Here is a 27,459-nt window from a genome sequence, read left to right as displayed (position 1 = left end):
TTTTTCAGAAATGGCCGCCTATTCCACAAGTATTACTGTCTGTCAATCCCCTACCTTTACTCAGCTAACTCAGTAAAAATTAAGAATCAAGATAGGATTATCAGCTGAGTTTGCAAAAGGAACTGTCAGAAGGCTGCCTTGTACTTCCCATCATACTGAATATGAACAAATAAATAGCCTTTGTGTGTCTCAAGCTCAGGTCCTTGACATAGGCGAATGTGTGCAGTCTGCCGAGCTTCAGTCTTCATCAACAATAATGTGGTACACATTCACATGACACAGGTCTGTGGCCATCTTCACATCCATGTCTTGTAACATATGCTGTTGCAATGTTCATTAAACTGAGCATTCCTGCTAATGGCACAAGCAAGCTGATAAATAGACCATATCTGACTTCAAACTAACTAGTGATAATGGGGAAGTTAAATTAAGTCTTAACTTAATGGATAACCAGCAAGTAGAATGGAACAGCCTGTGAGAATATGTAGCTGAATAGAAAGATAGATTCTTAATGGGATTTAGTACAAGATTTCCTGTAGTGTCAGGTGAACAGTGCCTTCAGCAGTCATCAGAATGGTAATGTCGGGCTTTGATTCAGAGATCACATTCAAGTAAAAATAGATTCTATAACAGTAACAAAAAAGCCATTGACTTTTGCTAGTTCTTATTTCTGTACATCATTTTTTTCATTCTGTCTGTGCTCTTTTGCCCTCAGATTCCACAGGGTATGATATCATGATTGTCTAGAGCTTCCAGCAGAAACATATTTTGCTCTGACTTGAAAAGGCATGTTTGAGAAGATGATGAATTGCTCTTAAATGACAGTCAAAGCAGGATTAACCAAAATAAAGCAGTAGTTGTTAACTACTGTTACACATCCAGCGCTAACTGCTGTGACTGTTGCTTTCAAATATATGCACCGTACAACTGGGAGGAGACTAGTTTAAGAAAGGTAGGATGGCATCTTGCACTGTTTTGATACTGTACATATTCCATGTATAATCTGTACATAATGTTTATCTTGCTAGTCTGACCTTAAAAATATTAACTTGTAGAAGTGCCGTTGATAACTTTACTGCAGCACTGAAAATCAGAGCATTTTCGTTCAGCAATGTGTTCAGTCCCCTGCTTTTTCTGAGTCTTATGCAGGCTGTAAACAGACCTAAATGCAAGTATCGTACAAGCTGTTTCCTGAAGCTCAATTTGAGTAACTGGTGACAGAAACAGCAATTGCTGCTTGGTGCAGTAAAGCGTGCCTACCCATTTATTTTAACAATTATGCTGACCTACAAGTCCCATCAAGTATCATGTCATTGTATTTTATGATGCTTTCTTGTTCATTGTGCTAAAATGAGAACCTTTAATGTACTTCCTACCCAGTAGGATGGCATTTTGAGATGATTCAGTGATTTATCAAATAGGTGTGAGAGTTGTGTGTGTGTGTGTGTTTGCGTGCATGTGTGGTGTGAGTATGTGTCTATGTGCCTTGTTACGTAACATAATAAATGTTGTCAGCTGCATAATTAAGACCCAGAAAACTACGGCAAAGAGGAATTCATTAGGAAAGGTTTGGCAGCACAGGGTAGCTGTGATCCACATAAAAAATAACTCTGCTCACTGTCAGCCTCTCATGCAGACTGCAGACCTGCTGAAGCTGTGAGCTGAGAAGGCAGCTGCTTAATCTGCCCTGGACTGTGTTTGCATCCCCGGCAAAACCTAGCAATTCTGAACAAAAGAACCATGAGGGAGGTTGTGGAGGTTAATGCTGTATCAGTGGATATTTCTGAATCTGAGAAAGAGAAAGAAGGGTGAGTAAATATCTGTTTCGCTTGTTTCTTTAGAGTGCTTGAACATTGATCACACAATTCTAATTTGCATCAATTAACTACTGTGAGCTAGAAATGCAAGTATATTCAGACAGCCTTTTTATGCTGAGATAATTGATTTCTTCAAAGTGCATTGTTTTCTATTGCTTAATTTTCTAAGCATGTAAAACTAAAACATGTCTTTGTGTATTGCAGTTACTGAAAATTAATCTGCTGGGTCACAGAAAACGAATCTTGGCATCCTTAGGAGACAGGCTACACGAAGAGCCACCTCAGAAACCTCCGCGTTCAATTACACTACGGGTAAGTCCCATACCCACAGCAAAATGGCATGTGGTAGGCTACTGCTTATCTTATAAGAGCTCATTATAGCTATGCAGAAAATTATAAGGGCTCTACCCTTTAGAAATGTTTGCCTAAATATAGAGTATTAAAAGAAAAATTAAAAAGGAACATTATAATTCATGAGTGAAAACAATGCTCCCCAGCTATGGCTTAAGAATTTGTGTCCTGAATTTTCTCTTTTTATTTCTCTATCGTTGTAAGATATTTGCCTTTGGCTGTGGCACTAATATGGTTGAAAAGCTCACACACATACACACAGATACATACTGTCTCTTTCTCCTCTCTGTCTCTGTCTCTTTCATATACACATACACACACACACACACACACACACACACACACACACACACACACACACACACACACACACACACACACACACACACACACACACATATATTTATTAACAGACAGGCACAAAGATACAACTATATATGTTTACATATAAAAAAATATATAAAATGTGTCAGAAAGTAGCTTCATCATGTAGTGAACATTATTTTGCTTGCTGCTGAAAGCTCTGTATGGATTTTTAGAACTGCAGTAGATATGAGATGAAGGCATCTCTTTAAAGGCAGGAATCATTTTTTATCAGAAAGTGACATAGTACAGGCTTCATTTTTATATTACTGGATATTCAGTTCTCCCTTGGCTTCTTGTGTTACCTCTCATAGCAGAGGAATGCTCTTTCTCCTAAATTGTTCTATAGATAAATGCACAAGTGGCAGAGCTGGTCAACTAGCCTAGACAGTAAAGGTTCCACCTGTTCATTTCAATAAACTGTAAAAATAGGAGTTCTGCCTTTTATATACTGGTGCTCTGCTTCTTGTAGTTGGAATTCATCTGATACCAAGCAGGGAAGTGCTGTATACTTCTACAGTCAGTGCCAGTCTTGCTGGATAACAGTCTACTAGGCATGAAACGTTTGCAGTGGATGCACTGGGTATTTATATTCAGCTATATGACAGTATATAATGTGTCTACTTATCTGTAGTTAGTTTTTATTCTGGGACATATTTATAGCCATTGCCCATGGTCTGTGTCACTTCAGGGTTCCATGTTTAACTGACTGTCATCAGCAACATGACTTTGAGCCATCTAACAGCCTTGATGTTGAGATCATTTTCATGCCTTACAGCATATTACCAGTCTGTAGTATATCACACCCCACCCACAACCTAATTTGTTTCATCTGAATGGACATTAAATATCACTCTTGAGTGGACTAGCTGTCCTAGCCTTTGAATAAGCTATGTTACCAGTGTAGGGCTGAAAGTGCAGTCAGGATACTGACATTACGGTTGAGTTAAGAATGTAGGCATCAGTGGAATTGCTTTCCTCGACTCAGGGCATTTTGGGACATGATAGTGCGCTTAGAGTATTATCTTAGTCATCTGACATGTAGATGGAAAGGATAATACCTTTACATGCTGCCTTTGGTTTTGGGAGAAAAACTTACCTTGTTTGAAATTATCATGAAGCACTAGTACACGTGAACACATACACACACACACACACACACACACACACACACACACACACACACACACACGCTCACGCTCACGCACACGCACACACACACACACACACACACACACACACACACACACACACACACACACACACACACACACACACACACCTACCATGAGAGGATGTTTAATATTACTGTACCACAAAATATTACTGCTCAGTACTCTGGAACTGGAAGCATACCTCTCAGCTGTTCAGATTTTTGCAGAATGTCCAGACATTTGCCTTTTATTTTCAGTTGGTTCCTCTAAAACTTTGGTTTTCTGGAAAGTCATTGAGGATTGAAGTTACCGTACAGAGGCATACATTTGAGTTTCAGACTTCATATCTTTATGAAAATGCATGCTAACACAAAACCCATTATTCTGACAGCTTTTAGAATTTATAAAAGCAATAATCAAAACCTGTCCCTGATTTTGGGCCTTTCCCCCCATTACTTTCAATATTGTTCAGATTGCTTGAGCTTAGAGGTTGAAGGGTATGACTGTAGGCGAAAAGTGATCAGGTGTTGGGAATGGATAGATACGGCATCAGCTAGTGAACATTTATTTATTTATTTATTTTTATTTTACCTTTGATGACCAGATGAGTAGGCTGGTCCTGGGGCCCTTTCAGGCACAACCATAGCAAAGTAGTGGAGAAAGGAAGTTATAATATTACAATAACATATTTGTACTTAGACAAGTAAAACTGGGTACATTACATTGTTTAGGTGTACTGGCTAATAAATTACCTAATTAAATCACTGTTTAGTTATGTAATATAACCTGTTTAAAGCTGGATGTGAGTGTAATACAGTTGATATAACTTCCTTCAGTTTACCTGCTGTCAGAACTACAACAGATAAAGCTGAATTTAAATTCTTGCTTTAGTAAATATTGGTTATATAAGCTTTGTCAAAGTGTGTCTGTTAAAAGATATGCATGAAACTGTCGTTAAGGATTGCTCATGCATACTACCTCGACTGTCAGGTATTTCATTTGCTAGTAGTTTTCTGATGGACCTATAGACCTCCACCTAAAATGTTTAATCAGACAGAGACAATTTGCTTCCTAGAATGAAATGATTCAGTCGTACTCCAAAAACAGATGTGTATCCCAAGATGCAATTCATAATTTAACATGAAGGTACTATAGCAGATGCATAGATGCTTGTCATAAATATGCATACATTTGTATCTGTAGTTATCTACCCCCAGTAAATTCTGATTTTCTCAAAGAAGCAGTTGAGGTATCTCATGCCAGTCTGCCAAAACACAGGACTTCATTTCCAGATCATCTACTGTGTGCCATCTAAAGATATTAAAAAGCAATAGTCCCAGTACAGAGTCTTGAATATTGCTTCAATTTAAATAATACATACAAAAAAGCACCAAGTCCAAATGCCAATATATATTTACTGCCCATTCAAAGAAAAATTGAAACTGTTGTGTTATTTTTATTTCGCAGAGGAGCAGACAGTATTCATTACTATTGATTAAGATTATTACAGTGTATGAATATGAACTACATATTTGCTGAGTGGGTCTCATTTCAATGCAGTAGTGTGTAAACAGGACAGCTTTATTGTTATTTGCAAGGTACTTTGTGAAGATTGATTCATCCATCTATCTATCTATCTATCTATCTATCTATCTATCTATCTATCTATCTATCTATCTATCTAACTATCTGTCTATCTGCCCATCTGTTTAGTCTGTCTCAGTGATTAGGAGTTTTACCTTACAGTCCCTGTCCTTGGATTCAGTCCCAATCTCTACTCCCAGTCTGTGTGAGGTTTTCTTCTTCTCCTTATATTTGTTTTTTTTTTTTTTTTTTTTGGGGGGGGGGGGTACTCTGATTTTCCACAAACATGCTGGTTAATTCTCTGTCCTAAAGAAACCATACACGCTGCACTTACTGGTACTTGTTGCCCAAGTTGTGGCCAGCAGACTAATAATACTGGAATCAGCCTTCGGAACAGATGATACTTGTTTCTTCTGGCCTGGTGGGGGTCACTATGTACTTATTGCAGGGACAGCATTCTAAGTCATTGTGTTTTATTAGATTATTTTATTCTATCTCAGAGTGTTACAATGATAACAGGGCACAAAAAAAAAATTTTTTACCTTGAAGAATACTTCACCTATTGCCATTTAAACTGAAGACAACACCAGAAAACTTTTCAGCTCATTAAAACATGTAAATATCAACCTTAAGAGAAGATACGAACGTACAAAGTCACAATGCCTGCCCTGCTTTTTGTATTGCAACTTCATCCCTGATCTAATGCTAGAGCGCTCCTCTTCAGATTCTACTAAAATTATTTTTCAGTTTATAATGCATTCCCAAAATATTGAACTTTGCTCACAGTTGCTATTACTTCTATAAAAGAAATCGTCATATGTTGTCATATACATTTTCTTTTAGCTTCATTGCATATTCATCTGCCCTTTGCTGTCTGTTCTGCATCATACCAAACTCACTTCTATGTGCTCTTTTGCAGGTGATGTGCTTCCTGTTCTTTGGCAAGCTTCTTGAGAGCCTGCATCATTTACTTGTTTTACTAAACCACACAGCATCATTTATGTTTCTGTGCTTCCATAGGTGTGACTTTAAGAATTAAGGACAGTATTATAAAAGAATTCCTGTGAGCATACCTTGCAATTGATGATTCCTGTTTCACTGGTAACACCACATATCCATTCCTGCTGGATCATCTCTGATCAACTGGATGGGAAATCATACATTTTCCCCCAGTCTAGCCCCCATGTCCTTTATGGACAGAATCTGTCAATAAGAAAAGTATTATCCTAAGTAAACCCCCCCTACAAATCCTTAGTTACCTCCCTGCTAACTTTCCTCTCTCCCCTCCATATAGACGTCCATGATACTTGGGTTTAGGGTGTGCATCTAGGCTTGTTAGAGCCCTAGTGGTGATTAGCCTAGTGACAACCTACAAAGCTATGAAAATATCAGTCATCCCAATGGTGTTTCCATTTTTTTTCTTTTCACCTGTTGTATGGATTCTTTATATTTTAGCAGGAATAAAATAGGTTGTGCATCAGATAGATCTTCATTCCACCTCTTTTTAAACAGGAATAATATCTCTGCTCACCTGTTAGCGTTATATGATGGCTTCTTTAAAAGGTTTTTGCTAGTTAGCAACTTAAAAGGGGGATTTTTCTATGAGCTTCATTTTTGTGTTTTAAACATCTGATATTATTATTTGTATGTATAGTCCCATTTTGTGATGCCCATCACATTTCTTCAGTCTGCATTCTGCCTTAAAACTCCTCTGATTCAAATGTATGACTGCATGTTTTGCAATGAAAATCAATTAGCTGTGCACGCCCCAGGGTTTAGCTAACTGGAATTAAGTATGGAGGTGTTGGCAAAAAAGCCAAACTTCTCTGCTGTCTATAAATACATTCATACATACTTCATTTTCCAGCTGATCTGCCAGGTCCATATTATAGGAGTTTAAAGGAGTCAGGAACTATATAAGTAAAGCTCATTTCTATTTAAGAAACTCATTTGCATTTCATACCCTAACCTATCTGGGTGCTCTGAAATGGATGTAGTGTAAGCATTCCAAATTCCCAGCAAACCCACTGAGTGTAATGCTGTTCAAAGTCTGTCTGTAATTGAGATATTCCTATCCAGCTCCTGGATTTCAGTGATGCAGCTGGAATGTGAGATAAATACATTTTTAAAGCAATTGCTGATGAAAAAAGCCCTTACCTGTGCAACATAACTCGTGGTGCTAAAACTTCTGAAAAAGCATTTCTCTCCATCATCTTGCATTTTCATATTTGGATTTAAACAAAAAGACTTTTAAATGTGTGTTTCCCTATCCTGATGTCAGCAAGTGCAAACAGCAAATTTTAACCTCAATGGCATCAGCATAGGGAAAATGTGAGGTGCATCAACAGACTTTAACAGATGCAACATCACATATGTAAAAATACTCATCAATTAACATCTGTAGATCTGTGGATGTACCTCATGCTATCCCCTCAAAGCTTTTTATTAAAATGCTGTCAAAAATGCATTGAGGCACACAACTCACCAGATGCCACAAAGTAGGCATGAACATCGGCTTATCACTTTAATGGATGCATAAAATGTGACACCCAGAGTTTATATAAACAAACACAGGTCAGCTTAAGCAAGCAAAGATACATAACACAATTTACAAAAGCATTAAACTAAACAGTATGGTACAGAGAAGAAACAGTAGCAGTCAGTTCACAGCAATTCAGAGAGGATATGCCAAATAATTGAAAGAATAGACTAATGGAACACTACTGTCATTCTCCCATTTTACTGATGACTGATAAAGCCACAAATGCACATAGTATCAAGCTCTGGTTGTTGTACTGGAAACAGTGAGAGGGGGCCTGCACAGTGTACAAAGTAGACACTGGATATATATATATATATATATATATATATATATATATATATATATATATATATATATATATATATATGTATACACTAGAGACAAGGGGAGGAGTGTGATATTACACTGCACTGTTAGCATGCAGCCTTGTGGGGTTGAGTCCAGAATGACAGATGGAAGGAGATGAAAGGGACCATAGATAGCAGCAAGACAGGACAACATTCAGCCCTTAGATAAGAAGATACTTTTTCATGGAGAGGATGGTACACCACTGAAATAAATTGCCAGTTTAAAAAGTACAGTATGTATGTTCAGATCTTTTGACTCTAACAGTTTACAAAACTGAGCACAATAGACAGGGAAAAAGCAAAAGAGATGCATCTAACAGTCCAAATGAATTATTGGCCTCTTCCCATTACCATTCCCTCTCTTATTATTTGCTCCCAATATCTTGGCTCCTTTTCCAATTTTCTCTAGTAAATTCTATCCACCTCTTGTCTATAATGTGTACCCCTGATTGTAGTCATCTCTATCGGCAACATCTCCTTTCTTCATCCTTGTACTGGCTTAGATCTTAGAATACTTTCTGCTACTTTATAAATATAATATTATGTATTGTTATTGTTATTCTTCGTAAGGATCTGCATACAAAATCCGAATCTCTCCTTGTTTCCTGAACCCCCCCCCCCCATTTCATCATCTCTTTTCTCTTTGAGTTATAGCTTTTTTGCTTGTGATATGTATAGGAGCCTTAACTGTGTAGCTCTGAAATACCCCCTGAAATCAGGTAATCCCAAACTGCCATTTTCTGTTGGAAGGATCCTCTTATCCCACTCGACTCTTGCCCTCTTACTCTCCCAGATAAATTCTTCAACTATTTATTAATTGCTAGCCACAACTTCTCCTCTGGATGATAAAAATATACCTGCCCTGTGTATAAAACTAATGGGACTAAAACATATTCACAGCTTGTATTTTGCTATTCATTTCCATAAAACAGAGCTTCCAATTTGTTTTTATACTATCTTTGTCTAGTCTCATCCCCTATATCCTTAGTTGCCAAAGCCGAATTCTTTTTAATCCACACTCCCAAGTACTTATATTGCTGAACCAATTTGTGTGTGGGTATGTAGTTTACAGCTATTGCTTTTGTTTTATCTTCATTCACTTTGTATCCTGGAAAGACATGAAACTGTCTCAGAATGTTCCACATCACTGAAATGTCCTTTTCTGATTTTGTCAGGTATAAAATAATATCATTTGTCTTGACTACCATACCAATTATATCCTTGAATTTCTGAGTCCCTTATTTTCTTTACCAGTGGTTCTACATATAATGCAAATAACAAACTCAAACAGAACTTATCAGAGAGGACCCCCCCCCCACATACACACACACACACACTTTAATTTTGCCTCAGATCCCTCATGTATCTTCCCAATCAATGTTATAATTTTATCATGGAATGCAAATGGTCCATTGCCCTACTCATAAAATTCCAGCTTACTCTGTCATATTCTTTCTCTGCATCAAGATCCAATGACAGCAGTCATATTTTCTTATATTCTGCTTCCATCTGGATCATCATTGTTCTATTAATGCTGTCAAATTTTTGTCTGTCCTCCAGAAAACCACATTAATCCATATCTTTCAATTTTGGCATCACCTTTGCCATTCTTTTAGCCATTATAGATGTAAACACTTCATAATCATAGTTTAGGCTTGAAATTGGCCTGTATGAAGCTGGATCTTATAGGTCTTTACCCACTTTAGGTATTACAGTTACCACTGGCTTCTTCCAGGATGAAGACGCTTCTCCTCCTTTTAAAATACTGTTAAACAAAACCCTCAAGATCTTTATCACTTTCTTCACTCCTAATTTCCGAACTTCCACTGGAATACCATCTATTCCTGGGAATGTTCCTGTAGATTGATTATATATAGCCATTTTTATCTCATCTCCTATCCTAACTGTTAGTAATTGAGCCTCATCTGCCTCTAACCTTGGCATATTTAATTCTTCCAAAAACATTTCCATTTCTTACTTTTCCATGATTTTTACATATCTCCACTTTATACAGATTTTCATAACATTTCCAAAATATTTCTGTTACTTCTACAGAGTATCTCATGATTTTTTTTTTTTTTGTTATAGGCTTCCCGAGCTTGCCAACAACCCTTTCCATTACGTGAGCCATTGCCCTAAGAGTTTTTGAGCACTGAAGGTATTATCAAAAAACAGTTGCTTAACAGCAATCTTTCTAAACTCATGCATATTATTGAAGTAGTCCTTTATTTTCTCTTTAGCGGTCTGCAATTGCACCTGCTCTTGTTCTGTGAAATTCCCCCTGTTCTGCAATACTTTAACCTTTATCAGTCCCTCTAAATAATTCTTATTACTTCTTAATCATATCCCTTTTTTTTGTTTCCAGCCTGTTTTAAATCCCTCTTTAATTGTATCCTACTCCCTAAATATATTTTCATAAGAAATTTCTATCTTCTCTAACTCCTGTATAATTTCCACTACCCATTCTTTAAATTCCTCTGTTTTTAACAGATAGGTAGGGAAACACCATTTCTCATTTTTATTACATTGCCCTGCATTTTTATTATAGTTAGCATTGTTGCATGATCTGAAGTAGTTATTGGATGTGTATCAAAATGTTCAATTAAATGCACATGTTCCTGTGAATATATAATTTCTGTGTAGCCTAGCCCAGTTATTGTACCTTGAGAAATGATATGTATATTCTCTCTGAACTCCTACTACTGAATTAACATCTTCTATGCCAAATATTTTCATAAATTTCTTCAAAATTCTACCATTTTTTGTTATATTTTCCCTTCTAGGTCCCCAGGTACATCACTGTTGCAAAACAAATTCGAGTCACCTCCTGTGAGTAATATTCCATGCTGGAAGCTAATAATTTCTCCCAGAATTTTCTTAAACTCCATTGCAGCAATTATAGGTGGAATATAAATATATGCCAGCATAATCCTCCTCTCTTGCCAGTAGCCCCTTAATACTACAAATCTACCATTATTATCTTTTTTCCCCTCTTTTATCACTATTGGAGCTCCTCTTGCAATTAATAGAAGTAATCCCCTTTTTTCTTTGTTCCAGATATTCCGCTGAATAACCATCCTAAATTCCTTTCCTTATCAAATTCACATGCTCAGTTCTTTCCAAGTGTGTCTCCTGTAGCATAGCTTTAGTTTTTAATATAGTTCACTACCCTTTCTTTTTGTATATTTCTTTTTTGTATATGTCTGTGAGACTATTCATATTTAAAGAGAGTATGGAAAGTGTCATTATGATGAAAAGTTATTATTCCCACCTATTTTGTATAATAGTTTTTTTATGTATAGTTTCAGCTTTTGTGTTGCATGCATACACTAATGCTTGACAAGATGATCTCTTAAACAGTTGTTTCTTGACATATCCATTTGAACCTATGTCACATATTTCAAAATTTCTTGTTTTAATGAATACCCTCAGACAAAAATATGCACCTCAAGAACTCTACCAAAACCTTTTATCTTAATACTAGCACACAAAACTATGCACATCTTCAAATAATGAAGTTTAACTCTCATAACAGAAACAATTTGTTTTTGCCAGCTTTTTCCTTTCCCAAATGAAGAAAACAACTTGAATGCTTTCAGAAAATATTATCTTCTAGCCACTGAAAGAAACATTTTTTTATTGCCCCTTATAGATTGTCTCCAATGAAACATGAGAATCAGATACACAATTGCATTCTACTACGCATATTGCAATGTAAATATTTATGTGCTAGAGGGAAACACAGTGTTTTTTTATTTATTTGCTTCCCCCTAAACTTGTTTTTAAGTCAAGACAAGGCCCTTAATCCATTCATTCCCCTATGCAAAAAGTAAGAAAAGGCATATAAGTTTTACTGATGTCATGCTCTTTTGTCCAGGCTTTTCTTCTCTTTTTACATGGCAGTGCCTACATTTCTTAAAACTGAACAAGAAGTAGGAAAGAATTGAAAATTATATGCATCTGTCTGTTTACTTTAATACCCTACCACACACAAATCCAACAGAAAAAGCTTTACTTTATTGCACGCCATTAATGCCATGTTTTATAAAAATACTGTTAAGGACAACATTTTCTTTTACTTACAGTTAACTCTTTCCTTTCTCTTCCCCTCTCCTTAATCCTCTTCCAAACATTATTAACATGAAGTAGGCCATATGCTTTACAGTCCCCTACAAGTTTAACAAAGTCAAAAAAGTCCAATATTTCCAGGTTTTCTTGTTCCATCATACTTCACAAATGTAATTAGTGCTTTGCAATTCCAAATTTATTCATCAATTTCTGAGTTGCTGGCTTTCTTCCTGTAAATAGGTTCATAGGTAGGTACTAGGCTATTGCCCAAGGGCCTATCTAAGCCTAGCCAACAAGGTTCCCTGGCTTTCACCACCCATGGATGCTATTTACTTGTGCCCGATGCCGGGGTGAATTTCCTATTGTCCATCCACTCATCAAGATTTTTCTTGAAGAGTGCTAGTGACGAACTCTGATTGACATAGAGAGGTAGTTTGTTCCAAAGTATGGGAAGTCTCTGGGACAGGAATCTGTCCCTCCAGCATGTTCTGTTAATTATGTTGATGAGGTTTAAGTCTCTAGAGATTGTGGCTCTGAGGGATGGGGATTTCTAAAGGTGTAGCATGTCCAGCAGCTCAGGGTTTGACATACCTCTACCCTTGGTGTTCCGTTCCTGGTTGGATGACTGCATGGTATGTATGAGTTATATCCTGGTCCTGCAGGGGTGCTCTGCGGAGCCTTGAACCAGGTTTCAGTCACTGCACAGATATCAATATTCTCCATTTTAAGGAGTGCCTCGAGTGAGTGCATTTTGAGGTTTAGACTTCTAGGGTTGAGTAGCATTACCCTCAGTGTTTGCTTGCCTGTATCAGTTACAGTGGTGGTTTTGTTTTTTGAAGGCACTACTGGGGTGGCTAGAGCCTTAGCCAGTATCTGGTATCCCAGGGGTGACAGGTGCAGACCATCTCTGGCAAAGTATCATGGCCTGTCAACCATGTCATCCGAGACAGACAAATACTGGTTCTCTTTTGAATGACACCAGAAGTTAAGTCAATTGTTGAAGTCAATCATTTTGTCCTTGTATTGCGGTATCATTCTGGGCAAAGATAGGATGCTACTCAGGGCTAGGGTCATACTTGCCTGAATTACAAGATCAGAGAGCTCCTCCATGTCTCTTTTCATGTAATCCAGGGAGGCACATCTCAGGTCATTCACACCAACATGGACAATGACCGAGTCATATGTGTACTTGTTGTGGAGTGACCTGAGTGTGTGGGTTATATGGCAGATCCTGGCATGGGACAGGCAGCTAACAGTAACCTTCTCCTTGTCTATTCTGGTGAGTGGAACATCAATGTGCCTGATTATAGAGTCACCTATGACCAATGTGTTTGGTATGTTGTTTTGCTTTATGGGCAGTGGTTGAGTGGAAAACTGAGTCTGTTTGTTATGTGTCTTTTGGGTTATGGTGAGGGCTGGAAGTTGCTTGCTTTTCTGCCTTGGAGGTCTCTGTTGTTTGGGTAGATTCTTATTGAGAGCCTCCGAGAATAATTTTGTGTATCTATGTGTGGGTCTTGGTGTTGTAGATGCACTGGGACTATGTGGCGTGTGTGGTGTGAAGTGGGTGTTTGCCTTCTCCTCCTGACTGACAAGTTCAGTCTTGAGTTGAGAGAGCTTTGCCTCCAGTTTGGCTAGATAAATACATCTCTCACAGGTTGTAGTGTTGGGTGGTAGGAGTAGAGGGTTGTCAGTGTACATGAGGCAATTGCTACATTGCCCCAAGATGCCTAGATTCATCAGATAAACAGGAGAGAACACCAGGAGATGTCCCTTGGACATGCCTGAATAGACACTATTTACCTCTAGACAAGTGAGGAAAGTAAGTAGAAAAGCTGTTTTCCTCTACGCAAATGAGGAAGATAAGTACAAAAACTGTTTTCCTCTAGGTAATGAGGAAGGTTAAGTACTGTAGTAGTTTATAACTTACATAGTGCTTACAACAAGTTCTGAACCAGTGCTGAGCACGAGGAAGCAAATTCAAGTGCCAAAACTAAAAATCTGGCTAGTGCCAAGGGAAAAACTGAAGAGGAGACTTTATGGTGCCGGGAATAGTTTAATCCTAGCTAAGCAGCACTGCACAAGGTGCAAAACTGCACAAACACGGGTTTTTAAGCAGAAAGATGAAAGGGATAGAAATAGCCCAAAACAGCCAATAAAACTACAGTTTCTGGGTTGAAACCACTCCTCCAGCAACAGATAGGCTGTTCCAGCACTCACCACTCTCACTGATGAACAGAGAAGCTTCCCTCTATCTTAAAAAGGTCTGGACAACACAGCAAATTCCAAACAGCCCAGAATTCAGCAAACTCTGAAAACTGGATTTTACTAGATCTAGAAAGGCTGGAAATGAGTATAGGGATAGGATTTTTTTGGGGTTTTTTTTTTGTTTTTGTTTTTAAAGTTAAGTAAAAAACAGCAAATAAACACTTTTAATACGGAAAACAGGCTATCACATTTAAGTGTGTAGCCTTTTACAGTTAAAGAGATGAAAAAGCACTTAAAAATGAATACTTTAAAGTGCAAACAGTATTTGGTAAAAAAACAGTTCAGATAAATGGCAATGTTAATAAAAAAGCGGTCGGAACAATGTGGCTAGCAATATCAAGAAATAAAAAGCAAAACAGAGGTACTTAATCCACTCAAAGGCTCCTTTTTGCTTTCTGCTTCTGTAGAAATCTGCAGGACACACCCAGGCAGGCTCTTGCTGAGGTAATAGAAGTGCAAAAACTGCACAAACATGGATTTTTAAGCAGAAAGATGAAAGGGATAGAAATAGCCCAAAACAGCCAATAAAACTACAGTTTCTGGGTTGAAACCACTCCTCCAGCAACAGATAGGCTATTCCAAAGCTCATCACTCTCACTGATGATCTCCATCACCAAAATCCAGTCAGTGGTTCATTTCAAATATACTCCTTCGAAGCAAATCTTGTGCTTTTTTCTGTTTCTCAAGCATTTTCCTTTGAAACATCGGAAAAGGTTTCACTGGTATAGTCTCTCTATGTGCTTTCTTATCAGAAGAGTAAGAAGCAGAGTCCCTTTCTGTTTGATAACTCACTTTTTGTTGGACAAACTTGTATATTTCCTCCTGAACATGTTCTGCATCAAAGAATGATTTTGACCCTCCAGGAAAAAAGCATTCTGAAAATAGCTGGATATATCAGCTTGAATATCATACCTGCTTCTTGACATTCCTCGACTGTTGGAATAAATTCCTCTTCTGCCTGGTGTACAGTGAGTAATTATTTTCCACAAACACTGTACTGTTTCTCACTTTTAGTACTTTGTCCTTGTGCCACATTTTTGTCAGAATCCACTCTTTCTGCTGGTAGGATTGCATCTTTACTATTAAAAGTCATTTGCTTTCTCTTGGCCATGTTTGGAGCATGCACACAATGTGCCCTTTTAATTAGCAACTCCTGCTGTGGAATACCAGTCAGGTTATTTATTTCTGCTTTCATAAAATTCATGAAGTCTGTTCCTTCTAGTATCTATGGTACAGTAGAAAATCTTGGGTTTTCTGTATGTGATCTGCCCTCTAATTCTGCCATTTTTGAAACATCTCTTCTTGAGTAGTCTCATACGAAGCTAGCCTTTTCTTCATGTTGACCTTTGAGTTCACAGCTTTAATAGCTCATTTCAATATCTATTTAAAGCTTTTTCCATTTTTTTCAACCTTTTGTTATTTGAGTTGATATATTCTTTCAGTGTTTTCTTTATTTTAATCATCTCTAAGCACATTTGACTTTCCTTTAAATTACTGGAAGCCATGTCTTACACCAAAGATGGAGTATGAACTTCTTTTTGATGAACAGCTGCAGGATTCTTCCCAGTGTTTTCTCCTCACCTTTTGGGACTGATTTTCTTTCATGTTTTCTGAATTTCTTTTTTTGCTGGTATCTAGGCAGTGCAATTACTAGGTAGTTACCCGAATTTTCCCAAAAAGACAAATTCACAGGGTCTCTTTTCTGAGTTTTTGTTTTCACACTGGGGGAGCTGAAATTTGAGCCGTTATTCAATGAACAGCCATCTTGGAATTGATCAGGGCAAAACATCTTGATGGACATTAAACATACTGAATACAATTAGTTCAGCTGTTAGACTTAAAAAAGTTGCATTGGTAAGGGAATATGTGCATCACATTTGGACAGTTTGATTTTGTACATATGTCAGGTCACAAGGTCTATTTACTGTTTATTTATTAGATGGAGGTTAAAGAACCTGGGTTGCACTCTGCTGTTTGAAGAATTGAGTAGGAGAATATTTTGTGTTGTAAAGGAACTGGGAAGGGAATTGCATTCACTTTTGAACTGAATAATGCTTGTAGTTCATGATGTTTCTTTTTATTTTTATTTCTCAAAAAGTGGTAGTTTAAAGTCTCCTGATAAATATGCTGAACTCTAAATATGGTGAATTTATTTTATGAATGACTGTGCGTAATGAATATTTAATATTTGTATTTACTTATTTTAGAATCAGTATTTATTAGCCATAAAATGATTGTAGATGTTGGATGCTATTTATACACTGTACATTGCGCATTCTATCTAACTATGCATATAACATACTTGTGTATGTTGTTTTTACCAAGGTCATGCCTGAAAAAAAACTCTTGTAATCCAGACCAAGTACCTGCAAACTAACTAAATAAATAAATAAATAAAATATTTTATTAAAGTAAAGGGACTCTGCATATATATTACAGACTGACATGTGGGAAAGCTCAGATGTTTGTATTCATGATTAATGATTGCACTAAGAATCCTAAGAATGAGAGACAGGTCTCGAGAAGAACAGATTCAGTGTTATATTTCAAGTCAGGTTAAGTTATCAATTGAGGGTCACATGACTGACATCTCATATGTTGCCCTCTAGATGGTCCTTGTTTCAGCACTCTTCTATTGTAGCTATACTGCGATACCAGGTTTTATTTTAACATGTGAACAATTTGAAGACAATGCACTTATACACTGTAGTGACAACGCATACACCAGCAAAGTTGCAGATACTGAGCTCTTTGTGAAGACATGTTAGATTTCTTTTCATGCTTTTACAACATGACTGTCATCCACAGTTGATTGTTTGCCAGTGAATGTGATCTGTCAGTGGTTAGATGGAGTTACACATTTTAAGACAGAATGACAGCATATGAAATGCCACAGTCTACACGAAGAAGGCTGAGAATGCTTTTACTGGATTCAGGGAATGTCTCCGCTCTCACCCATGCTCCCCATTCAATCACTGAAACAGATGTAAAAAAACAAGGCATGTACAGTGTCACAAATGTACTTGCTCCACATATGTCAGCTAGTTGTGTATCACTACAGTGTATGCGAGGTGTGGCTATGTCACCAATAAGACAAAGTAGTCAATTGGGTGGTGTGGATGTGATAGTGAAGGAGTGAAGAAGAGTATTTACTGAACAGGTTCCTGCAGTCATATGAATAGTGTTAGATTTCTATATACTTTTTGTAGAAGTTTAGACTTTAGTTCTTATTTTGAGCATACTTACTTTTGTATACAGTATATGGGTGCATGCTCTGATCCAGCATCAGTTGTTTCAGCCACAACCTCAGGAATGCACTGACACAGATAGCACAGGAGAAGACAGTCATTAGAAATTTATAGTGAAAACATTATAGATAACTGTAAAGTCATATATATATATATATATATATATATATATATATATATATATATACACATACACCCACACGCGCGCACACACACACACACACACACACACACACACACACACACACACACACACACACACATAGATGCACTAAAGCTATTGCTGCAGTGAATAGATACAATAAGCAAACAGCAAACCTCCACACTCACAGCTTACCCTGTTAAAAAATTACTTACACAAGTGCTTAATTGATCACTCAGTCATGAGGCTATTGACTGTCTACTTATAGCTTATAGGTCAGTCCCAGTTATTCTATGCACTTAAGGACAGAAAGTCTACATTAGCATGTATATCATACAAGATCATGTGGTGCAATTCAGGTTTAAGATAGCTGCTGTGATACAAATGTTGCTAAATTTCAAACTGAAGTAGCTGTACATCAAGTTTGATGAAACCTTTGATGGTAGTTCAAGTTTCTGCTTCAAACTGATGTGCCCACATCTAATGGCATGTAAAAGCTAGTTAACCTTGCAAGGCATATTGTGTCATGCGTATGATAACAGTGCCTCAGCTCCATTGGTTGTTACCCATTTTTGTGTTTTATATTCCACTGACAGGACTTCCAAGTTACCTCGCAACATCTTAGCACAAACATAATGGGGACAAAGGCCCAAAATGAGGCATAGATTTTAAATATTGCTTCTATAAATTTAAAAAGTTGATAGACTAAGAGATTTCCATTACATTATATGTTTTGAAGGATATGAAGTCTGAAACTCAAATGCCTGTCATCAATAGCGACTTCAGTCCTCAGTGATTTGGCCAAGAACCACACATTGTATGATGTACAGACTAAAAATATGAGGCAAAAATCTGGTTATTCTGCAAAAAATTTGGACAGTTGAGAGGTATACTTCAAACATAGATGCTGAACCAGAAGCAGATTGTTGATGCTTCTCTTTCTCTCTCTCTCTCTCTCTCGTTATTTATTTTATTTATTTTGATTTTATCTGGATGTGTTGTCACAAAACACTTTCTAGCTGTATTAGAGAAAGAGAGAGAAAGAAGGCAGATTGTTAGCTACAATTTACACTTCAGTCAGCAGTTTATACGACATATAATTTACAGAGCACATTCACGTAGACTCACTGGATTTGATATTTAGTTGCTTGTACATATTCTTTACAAGCACTTACTCTTTATGTATTTAAGTGCATGAAGTTTACATGCACTTAAATACATACAGAGTAAATAAACATACAGAGTAAATAAACATAAGTTGTGTATAATTGGATTAAAGATGCAGTTTACATCAGGAGGTACAATATAAATCTATTAGAAGAATGCATGAAATTTAAGTACCTACTGTAGGGAGTCTAAGAGAGAATGAAAATGTATGGGATGTAAGACATTGTTATAGGGAGTCTGTAAGTAAATACAAGGATGCATAAAAAAGCAAAAGGGGAAGCCTGAATATATGAAGATAAGATGCATATTGTAGTGTGTATAATTAGAAATATTATCTGTAGTAGTATTGCTATATGTCTGGATAAGTGTTATATGGTATAGGTTTCAAGTGTGTGGCTTAACAGTGTGAAGAAGGTTCATAGATTCATACTAGGCAGTTGAACTGATGGGATCGTTTGAGGCCTAGTCACTCCTTTTTATTAGGGTTTGGAGGGTCCAGCCCAGTAGCATATTTTAGATTCCAATCTATTCACCCAGGGGTTGTTTGAAAAGTGTTAGGGAGCTACATTGTTTAACAGGGAGTGGGAGTCTCTTCCAAAAGACAGGAATTCTTAGGGAGAAGTATCTATCCTCCAGCAGGTTATGTTTATGTTGTGGTGGAAGTTTAAATGTCCATCATTAGATCACTGCTGCAGTAGCCTTAAGCTATCTGGGATGTCCTGCCAAGGACTGGACCCACCAGCCAGCTTCCAAAGCTTTAAGACACCATATGTGTGTCCCAACCACTGCTCTGCATGAAGGAAACAGAACAAAAACTTACTGGCTTGGGTTCAGAAACTTCCCAATGTTCTTGCAGCTGAAGAATTTACTTCACTAAAGTCTTAGGGAGATCAGTTGTCAGCTATCACTTCTACAGGGCTGAGCAGATGAGTTCCTTTTTAGGGATTACCTTCCACAATATAGTACTTCTTTTGAAAAAAGTGTTATGTGAGTCTACATGTTATTTTGGACTAATTGAGATTTTTAGTGGTTGTCACTAAAATTTTTGTCTCTGTTACTTTTACTTTGACTTATGGTTCCCTGAGAGGTATCCCTTGTAAACTTTGTATTTTTACTGGAAAATAGCTATTTTTGCTTCAGTCTTCATTCTTCAGGGCTTGATCATAGGATAATAGGAGATTACTAGGCTAATGGCCCTGGCTGGGGTCCTTACAAGCCTAGCCAAGAGTTTATCCCCAAAAAAGAAACCTCAATCTGCACCTGTCGACCCTGTCAGTGAGGGATACAGGTGGAACCTCTGGGACAAATTTGTGGTTTCCCATCCACTCATCAAGGTTGCATTTGAAGAGGGTCAGTGACATACTTTGTTTGACTTGCATGGGGAGTCTATTCTAGAGACGGGGTAGCCTCTGGGAGACAAACCTGTCTCTCCAGCAGGTTTTGTTAATGTCACATATTAGGTTTCAACCTTTCAATCAGGTAATGCACGAGGAGTTAGACTTGCATATATGAAGCATCTTTAGTAGAGCAGGGTCTGAGATAGATTGTCTTGTAGGTGAGAGACAGATCATCTGTGATCGATCTGTACAATAGCAAGTAGTGATTACAACCTCAGAACTGATTAAATAATGAAAGAAAATAATAGGATGAGGAGTTGCTGTGGCTTTGGCTAACCATGTTCAGTATTAGTGTTTTCTAAATAGACTTGTTTTTGTCCTAATGTTGATCTGTCTGGTACGGTGAAGCACACTTCAGCTACTGTTAGCAGATCTTATTTAACGATTTATTAAATTGCAGAACAGAATTGTTGCACTTTATTATTGTTAGGAGTTTGAGAAGGACATATGGAAGACTTTTTTTTCTCTCCTCTTCCATATTTACGTTTTGAAACTTGGGCAAATCCCTGGTTCATTAAACATCCCTTTCTGCAGTTCCTTAGCATAATCTGAGACAATAAAGTGAGCAGAGGAACTTCAAGTCATGTTTCAGGACATTGTGGCCTCAGCTTCAGATCAGGAGTTACTGTCTGTCAGACTGACCTTGCTACAAACCTGTGAGGAAGAGGAGGCACCATGGTCTATGATGGTATATGTTGCGAGAGCTTTAATTTAGTCAAACCTAAAGAAACAGTGTCAAAGGAAAAAAAAACATTTATTTCTATTTTCTTAAGACCATTATCATATGGTTGGGCAGGACTAATAAAATAATAATTTTGTTAATTACAGCTTTGATTTTTCTGCCTGATTAATGAAATATTTGATTTCTTACTTCAGCAGGTATTATTTCAAATGGCTGACGTGCATTTGCTTTATGATTTTTTTATTGTGCTTTACTAGCACCCAAGTAAATCTATTCCATGTGTTAATTCATAGGATGAAAAGTAATACCTTTTCAAACAAAAAGTAATAAAAACAAAAGATTCTCCACAGCCATCCAGGACTAACCCCAAAAGAAATCTGAAGAGTGGATAACAGAAAGTAGGAGTTGTAAGGGCTGTCATCTAAACCTTTTACCTTATAACTTGACTTTTGTGGTCATTATGTTTTATCGACTCAACTAAGCTCTGCTAACACTTTGTCAGGCATCTTCAACTCTTTGTCAGGCATCTTTTTCAGATGGCAGCTGGTCTTGAGTCTTTCTGGGGATTTCCTTGTTTATCTGCATTTTTTGTGTAGAAAAATGTAATGTTTGTTGACCTGCAGTGGTGTGATATGCTGGAACTAGTGTGTGTAGTATCTATCATTAAATTATTTTACCTCAGGCATTATTTCTTTTTACCTAGATTCTGTTATCGACACTTCCAAGCTCCACTATCCATGTTACAGATATTGTTTTTGCTGAAACATATTTGTTAGTCCTAGTGAGGATTCCCTTTCTAAGTACTCATTTTTTTAACAGGAAAAGTGTAAATTTTTGTTAAAAGTTGTTACTAGGGACAGGGATTATTGCATATTGCGGTTGTCACAAAGAAGTTTTACCCATAAACTTAAAAATTCTGTCAGAAAATAAAACCTTCATTTCTACTTTCTGTTATCCACTCTTCAGATTTATCAGCCATTTGCTCTTCTTATAAGTTTGGCAAATGCTATAAAGGCCTCAGAACCACACATTCACTTTTTCTGCTAACATTCAGTAGGATGTCCATCTGACAATTCTAATATTATTCCTACAGTACTTGATATGGGGCAGTGTTGACAACAATTACCTGATTAAATACTCAGAATTTTCCAGAGGATCTCATTGCTGAGACCTCTTATGCTTCCCTAGAAAAGGAGTTGAGTTCCTTTGAAGAGGTGACAAAAAAGTAAAACTTATTTCAAGGAATTGCCCTGCAAGCAAATCATGATATATATTCTTCTGATAATCAGAAATCAAAATAACCTTCTAGCAAGGCTAATACAGTTTCAGTACAGCAAAGAGAGCTGGAGTTTCAAGAGATAGGAAGGTCCTCCTTCCAGCTGGAATTTTCTAAACAATCAGTTTCTATATGTGTTCTTTCATGGATAATCCTTCTTCACCCAGGCAGTCCTATAAGGTATTCCCAAATCTGTGACTCTAGATGAATTCATATTTGTGGGGTTTGAACATTTTTGAAGAATTTCAACTGCCAGTAGATTGGCATTTCTTCTTTAGGTATCCAACAGAGAAGGAACTTGCAGACTGGCCCTATGCCTTTCCTTCCAGCTATTCACTGTTGAACGTTATCAGAACAGCTTTATCTTTTTTTGTGTATGGTTTATATTTCTGGGTTCCTCTAGATCTCATGGCCTAAACTCCTCACATGCCTCTTTGATCACTCTTCACAGGTGACAGATAGTAATTAATATGCATCCCATTTGTCAGGGCTATAGCCTGGTGACCAAAGTGCATGGAAGGTGTTCTAAAGCTTAAGTCTACTGCAGTAGTGATCCATTTAAACTTCTAGTGTTATGGTATGTTTTTCTTACACAGAGACAGAGATGCCTAGCATATTTTTTTTTTTTGTGTATGTGTTTTCTGAATGTAAAGGAGACTGCACAAGACAAGGTGATTAAAGTGCTTGTATGTTAAGTACAGGTCATCCTACAGAACTTTAAGATATTCAATGGTTCAACATTACACTTTCTTTTCATTCAGTCTGACCTGTTAAATCAATTTAGACATCCCAAGACAGACTCAGACTGAGAGACTGTAATCTGCATCTGCCGATATCCTTGTTTATGAGGGCTACAGTGATGCATTCCATGTGTTGCGCAAGGCATATTTGTCTGTAGTTACCTGAATCAGTAGTGGGATCACCTTTATGAAGAGGGAGTGACCCCAGCTGCTATCTCTGCCACTGGCATGGAAACATCATAGAGGCTGAGGAACAGTTTCAAGAGTGGATCTGAGAGACATTGTTTCATGGTTTCAAGGAACACCCTGGTAAATTGTCAGACCCCCTAGAGCTACTGTCTTTAAACACTGACAGAGACCTCAAAACTTGCTTGAAAGTGATCTCTTGGAGAGGGTACCGATGATTAGAATGGGTGAAGCTTGTAGTTAGAACTAAATTTATGTACTAATATGTTTACTATTCCCTTTGGCTTTGAATGGGTGATATTGTTATACATTGACTCAGAGCAATGTTGAGCATTTTTCCTAAGATTCCTGACATAGATGAAGAGGACTTATAGCTGTCATTGTTAGTGTTGGTGATTTTATATTCATATTTGGCCTTGGTGGATTTGATTTCATTTAAAGTTCTTTGTTTTCTTTTTGAGTCCAGTTATGGCGTAAGAGATTTTCACTTTGTTTCTAGGGATGAGGAGCTTTTTTCTATTCGTTTGTTTATACCAGGGGGTTTACCACCGGGGTTTGTTCCTAAACGTGGCATTGTATTTGTGGCGGATCAATACTAAAGTCACAGTACAGTCATTGAGATGAACATAGAAGCTCTCTGGCAATACAGCAGTTTTGGCCACAGGATCCTCAGAGGGAGGGAGTGTTTTGAACCATATCAGGTCATCTACTAATTGCAAAAAGTTAAAAAGTTTGCCTTAGAGAAATCACTAAAGATGGTGTGTGGGCTTTTTAGATTTAGTCCTAATGCTGAAGACCACTGACTGGAATTCAGACCTGACTAATGAAGGGGCAAATACAAGTGTAGAATATACTATTGCAATATTTGTGAGAACCAGGATGAGTAAATTTGCCCCCTTTGTATGAGTCAGCACTATCCGGTCCAGTGAGTTTACACTGGTGAGGTCAGGAAATGCTGTGCATATTTATTTTCATTGGTGTATACATATTCTAGTTTACTGATGAGTAATGAAAACCCCAAGAATAATTGTGTTAGGGTGAGCCAATAGTGAGAAAAGTGGATGCCAAATGGAAGGGGTTCTGTAGATTCCCAGAATATGGTGGGGAATCTTATTTATAATTATGGGGATGTGGAGGAATTTCAGGTCATACTCTCTTGCCATAAAAGTGTACATGTAATGGGGTTACAAAGGAATGTAGACACACCACTACTTGGAGCAGAGATGCCCTCAGGGAAAAGTCTTAATGAATGAGTGTTAGGCTTGGCAATCTAAGACCTGAAAGGAAAGGTACAGGCCAACCCTAGCAAAGGAGTTTGGACTTTCATCCATCTTTTTCTGGGCAGAAAAAAAATGGTTCCCCTTGGAATGACATTATATGCTTAACCAATTATTAAAATCAGTCATTTTCTTGTTTGTATTGTGGCATCATTTTCAGTGAAGGTATGATGTTGTTCAAATCTAGCACCATATCAGATCTCAGATGCATATTCAGGGAGCTCTGCCATGTGCCTCAAGCCATTTCCACCAACATGTACAATGGACATATAAAATGTGTACTTGGGGAATAGACTTGTAACTAGTAACCTGTTGCATCCTGGCAACAGAGAGGAGGCTCACTGTCATTCATTCCTTGAATAGCCTAGTGAGTGGCATGTCCGTGTATGTTACAGAGAAGTCACTTATGACTAGTACATTACCTTGAGAGACTGCAGATCAGAGAGGCCTTATGAGCTCACAGAGGAATGAATATTCTGAATCTTCTTAGCCTTGTTTATGGTGGGTGGTGGTGTTAAACAGGTGGTAGAACATCTTTGAACTGCTGAAGTAATTCTATATTACTTTTTTGCTTTGGAAGGTTTTGAGACATGGATAGAGATTTCTTAGTCACCTCAGTATAATATTTATTTATTTGGTTAGAAGCATACTTGTGTGTAGTGAGAGTGTGGGTACTGACAACCTGGTGAGCACTTACAGTATGTCTTGATGAGAGGCTAGCTTCAGATTTAGACAATATAACTCTCACATGTTGAATCAGCAAGAGGCATAGGTAAATGGTTGTCATTAAGCATGAAGCAATTTGTGCATTGCCTCAGTGTGCCTAGTGCTAATAAACTTGCAACAGTAGGATTAAGGGCAAACTGTGGTCCTCGTCTCTTGGTTTGCTGGATTTTGGTATGTAATAAGCTGGCTTGCAATAAGAGAGTCAGAGTACTAGTAGCAATATGTCTTATTATTAGTTAGGAGTACCTAGCAGAAGGGTTTCTAAATTTTGCCCTATCAAGCTGAAAATGCAAGAACAGGAGTTTTAATGTGGCTGGCTGAGAATGGGCTGGGGGAGTTTATCTAGGCTACACACACAGCATAGAACTCAACACAAATGCTACTCACTTAAGTCAGTAATCAGAAGCATCAACTGTTGCAGTAAGTAGTATGTGGTGCTAATTGAGGAGAAAGTAAGAAGTAATCACTTTCTTGGTGTTAAAAGAGGACTGGTTTGACACTTAGTTCAGTGAATCAGTATCAACAATAATGTTTTTTAAGATGTTGAGAGAAGTAGAAGTAAACTCTGTCCTGGTGTTAAAGGAACTGGTTCGAGACACAATCCAGTAGAGTGTTGAAAAGCAGACACACTATGATATAATGTGGGTACATTACAAGTAGGGGAAAACTGTAGTCTGGTTTACTTACAGAGGATGCAATAGGGGTTGAACTGCATTGTGGATAAATCTGAGGGAGTTCAGGAATCATATTTGCACTGGTTGGTAAGAGATTAAGTGCAGAAGAAGAGAGGCCAAAAAAAGCATTTATATTTTGAAGGTTTGGTATTTCAAAAGGGATAGTTTTATACTACTGCAGCTGCTAGAAAAAAGGAACATTCAGAGGTGGTTATAAGCAATCAAAGTGGTTTATTCAAACTTAGAGCTCCTGGAGAATTGCTTCTAAGGGGTACTTGCAGGCTTGTAAGGAAAGTTTGCAGTCAAATTGTGACAGAAATCCAAGTGAAAATATTTAAATCCAGTAGTGGCAAAGTAGAAGGTAGCTACATGAAAGATAGGATTTAAAAAGCAATGAGAAATAAGCAGTGATGAATATGAATGTGTGCAAAGTAAATCTGCATATTTTATCCAATACTTTTAACAGAGTATATTTTTGCTTTGCAGATTGATGTGGGAGGTACACTTTATTCTTGTAGGGATATAATGAAGGATCTGACTGTTGTGTAGTGAATTTTATATTTACAGCAGAATTTAAGTCCAATTAGAATTGTAGCAGCAATATATACTACATACTGTTGATAGTTGTAGTGTGAGGTTTAAGTTAATGGCCGGTTTTGATGAGTCTGTGTGAGAAATGTTGTTTCCCCCCAAAGTCTGTGAGTTTAATGGGGACATTATTTGTATGACACTGAAGGGTACCATACCAAATAACAGTTATGCTCATCATATTGACCATTGTTCATTAACCTTAGCTGTATGGGTTATATATCCTGCACAGGATATGACAGCCAGCCAGCTTCCAAAGCTTCAGAACACCTTCCATGCACCCAAACCATCAGTCAGTTCAAGCTGAGCTGACGAAAAAGACAGGTTTAGGTGCCAAGCACTTCAGAATCTCCCTGTATTGAAGAGAATGCTCCTTTGTGGGCTTTTGAGGATCACTGGTCAGCTTGTGCTGTTTCCTTATTCAGCAAATAAGTTCCATTTGGGGAGACCTTCCATATTAAAAATGTATTGTTTTATTGTACTTTCCTGTTTAGTTAATTCATTTTAAGCAAGGAGTTTGTGTTTTAATGGACTGTCATGAGACTGAACTGTACATTTTAATGGGAATGCACTTTTTTCATGACAGTTTAAAAGCTGTCAAAATAGTTGAAAAACATTTTTTTCCTGTGGCGACGTTATGTTCATTTTTCTTTTTGGGAATGTCAAAGTGTTTTAAAAGTTTTTCACTGTATTTTTGTGAGAAAAAAGTGACTTCTAAGGAATTACATTTTTACTGGCTTATTCTACTTTGTTTCCCCAGGGAAGAGGCAAATTTTCAGCTTGACCATGGAACAAACCACCAGTCCCACAGTTGGTCCTTCTTCCAGTCACAAAAAGAAAAAATTAAGCAATCAGCCTTTGTCAC

General features: G+C 37.4%; 1 protein-coding gene across 9 annotated transcripts in view; it reads left to right on the top strand.

Moving 5' to 3' along the window:
• The window catches only part of ANKS1B (ankyrin repeat and sterile alpha motif domain containing 1B), a 6,771,497-nt gene that overhangs the window by 5,776,396 nt on the left and 967,642 nt on the right, over positions 1 to 27,459 (top strand). For all 9 annotated transcript variants that reach the window (XM_044087908.1, XM_044087910.1, XM_044087909.1 and 6 more), the window contains one exon: positions 2,022 to 2,129. In XM_044087908.1, the coding sequence (XP_043943843.1) occupies positions 2,022 to 2,129 (108 nt within the window). The remainder of the gene's footprint in view (positions 1 to 2,021; positions 2,130 to 27,459) is intronic.

The sequence above is a fragment of the Protopterus annectens genome, chromosome 11.part0, assembly GCF_019279795.1.
Source record: "Protopterus annectens isolate FY-2018-M chromosome 11.part0, PAN1.0, whole genome shotgun sequence".
Lineage (NCBI taxonomy): Eukaryota > Metazoa > Chordata > Ceratodontiformes > Protopteridae > Protopterus > Protopterus annectens.
Note: the sequence above shows the minus strand (reverse complement) of the source record. Positions and strands in the feature narration are given on the sequence as shown.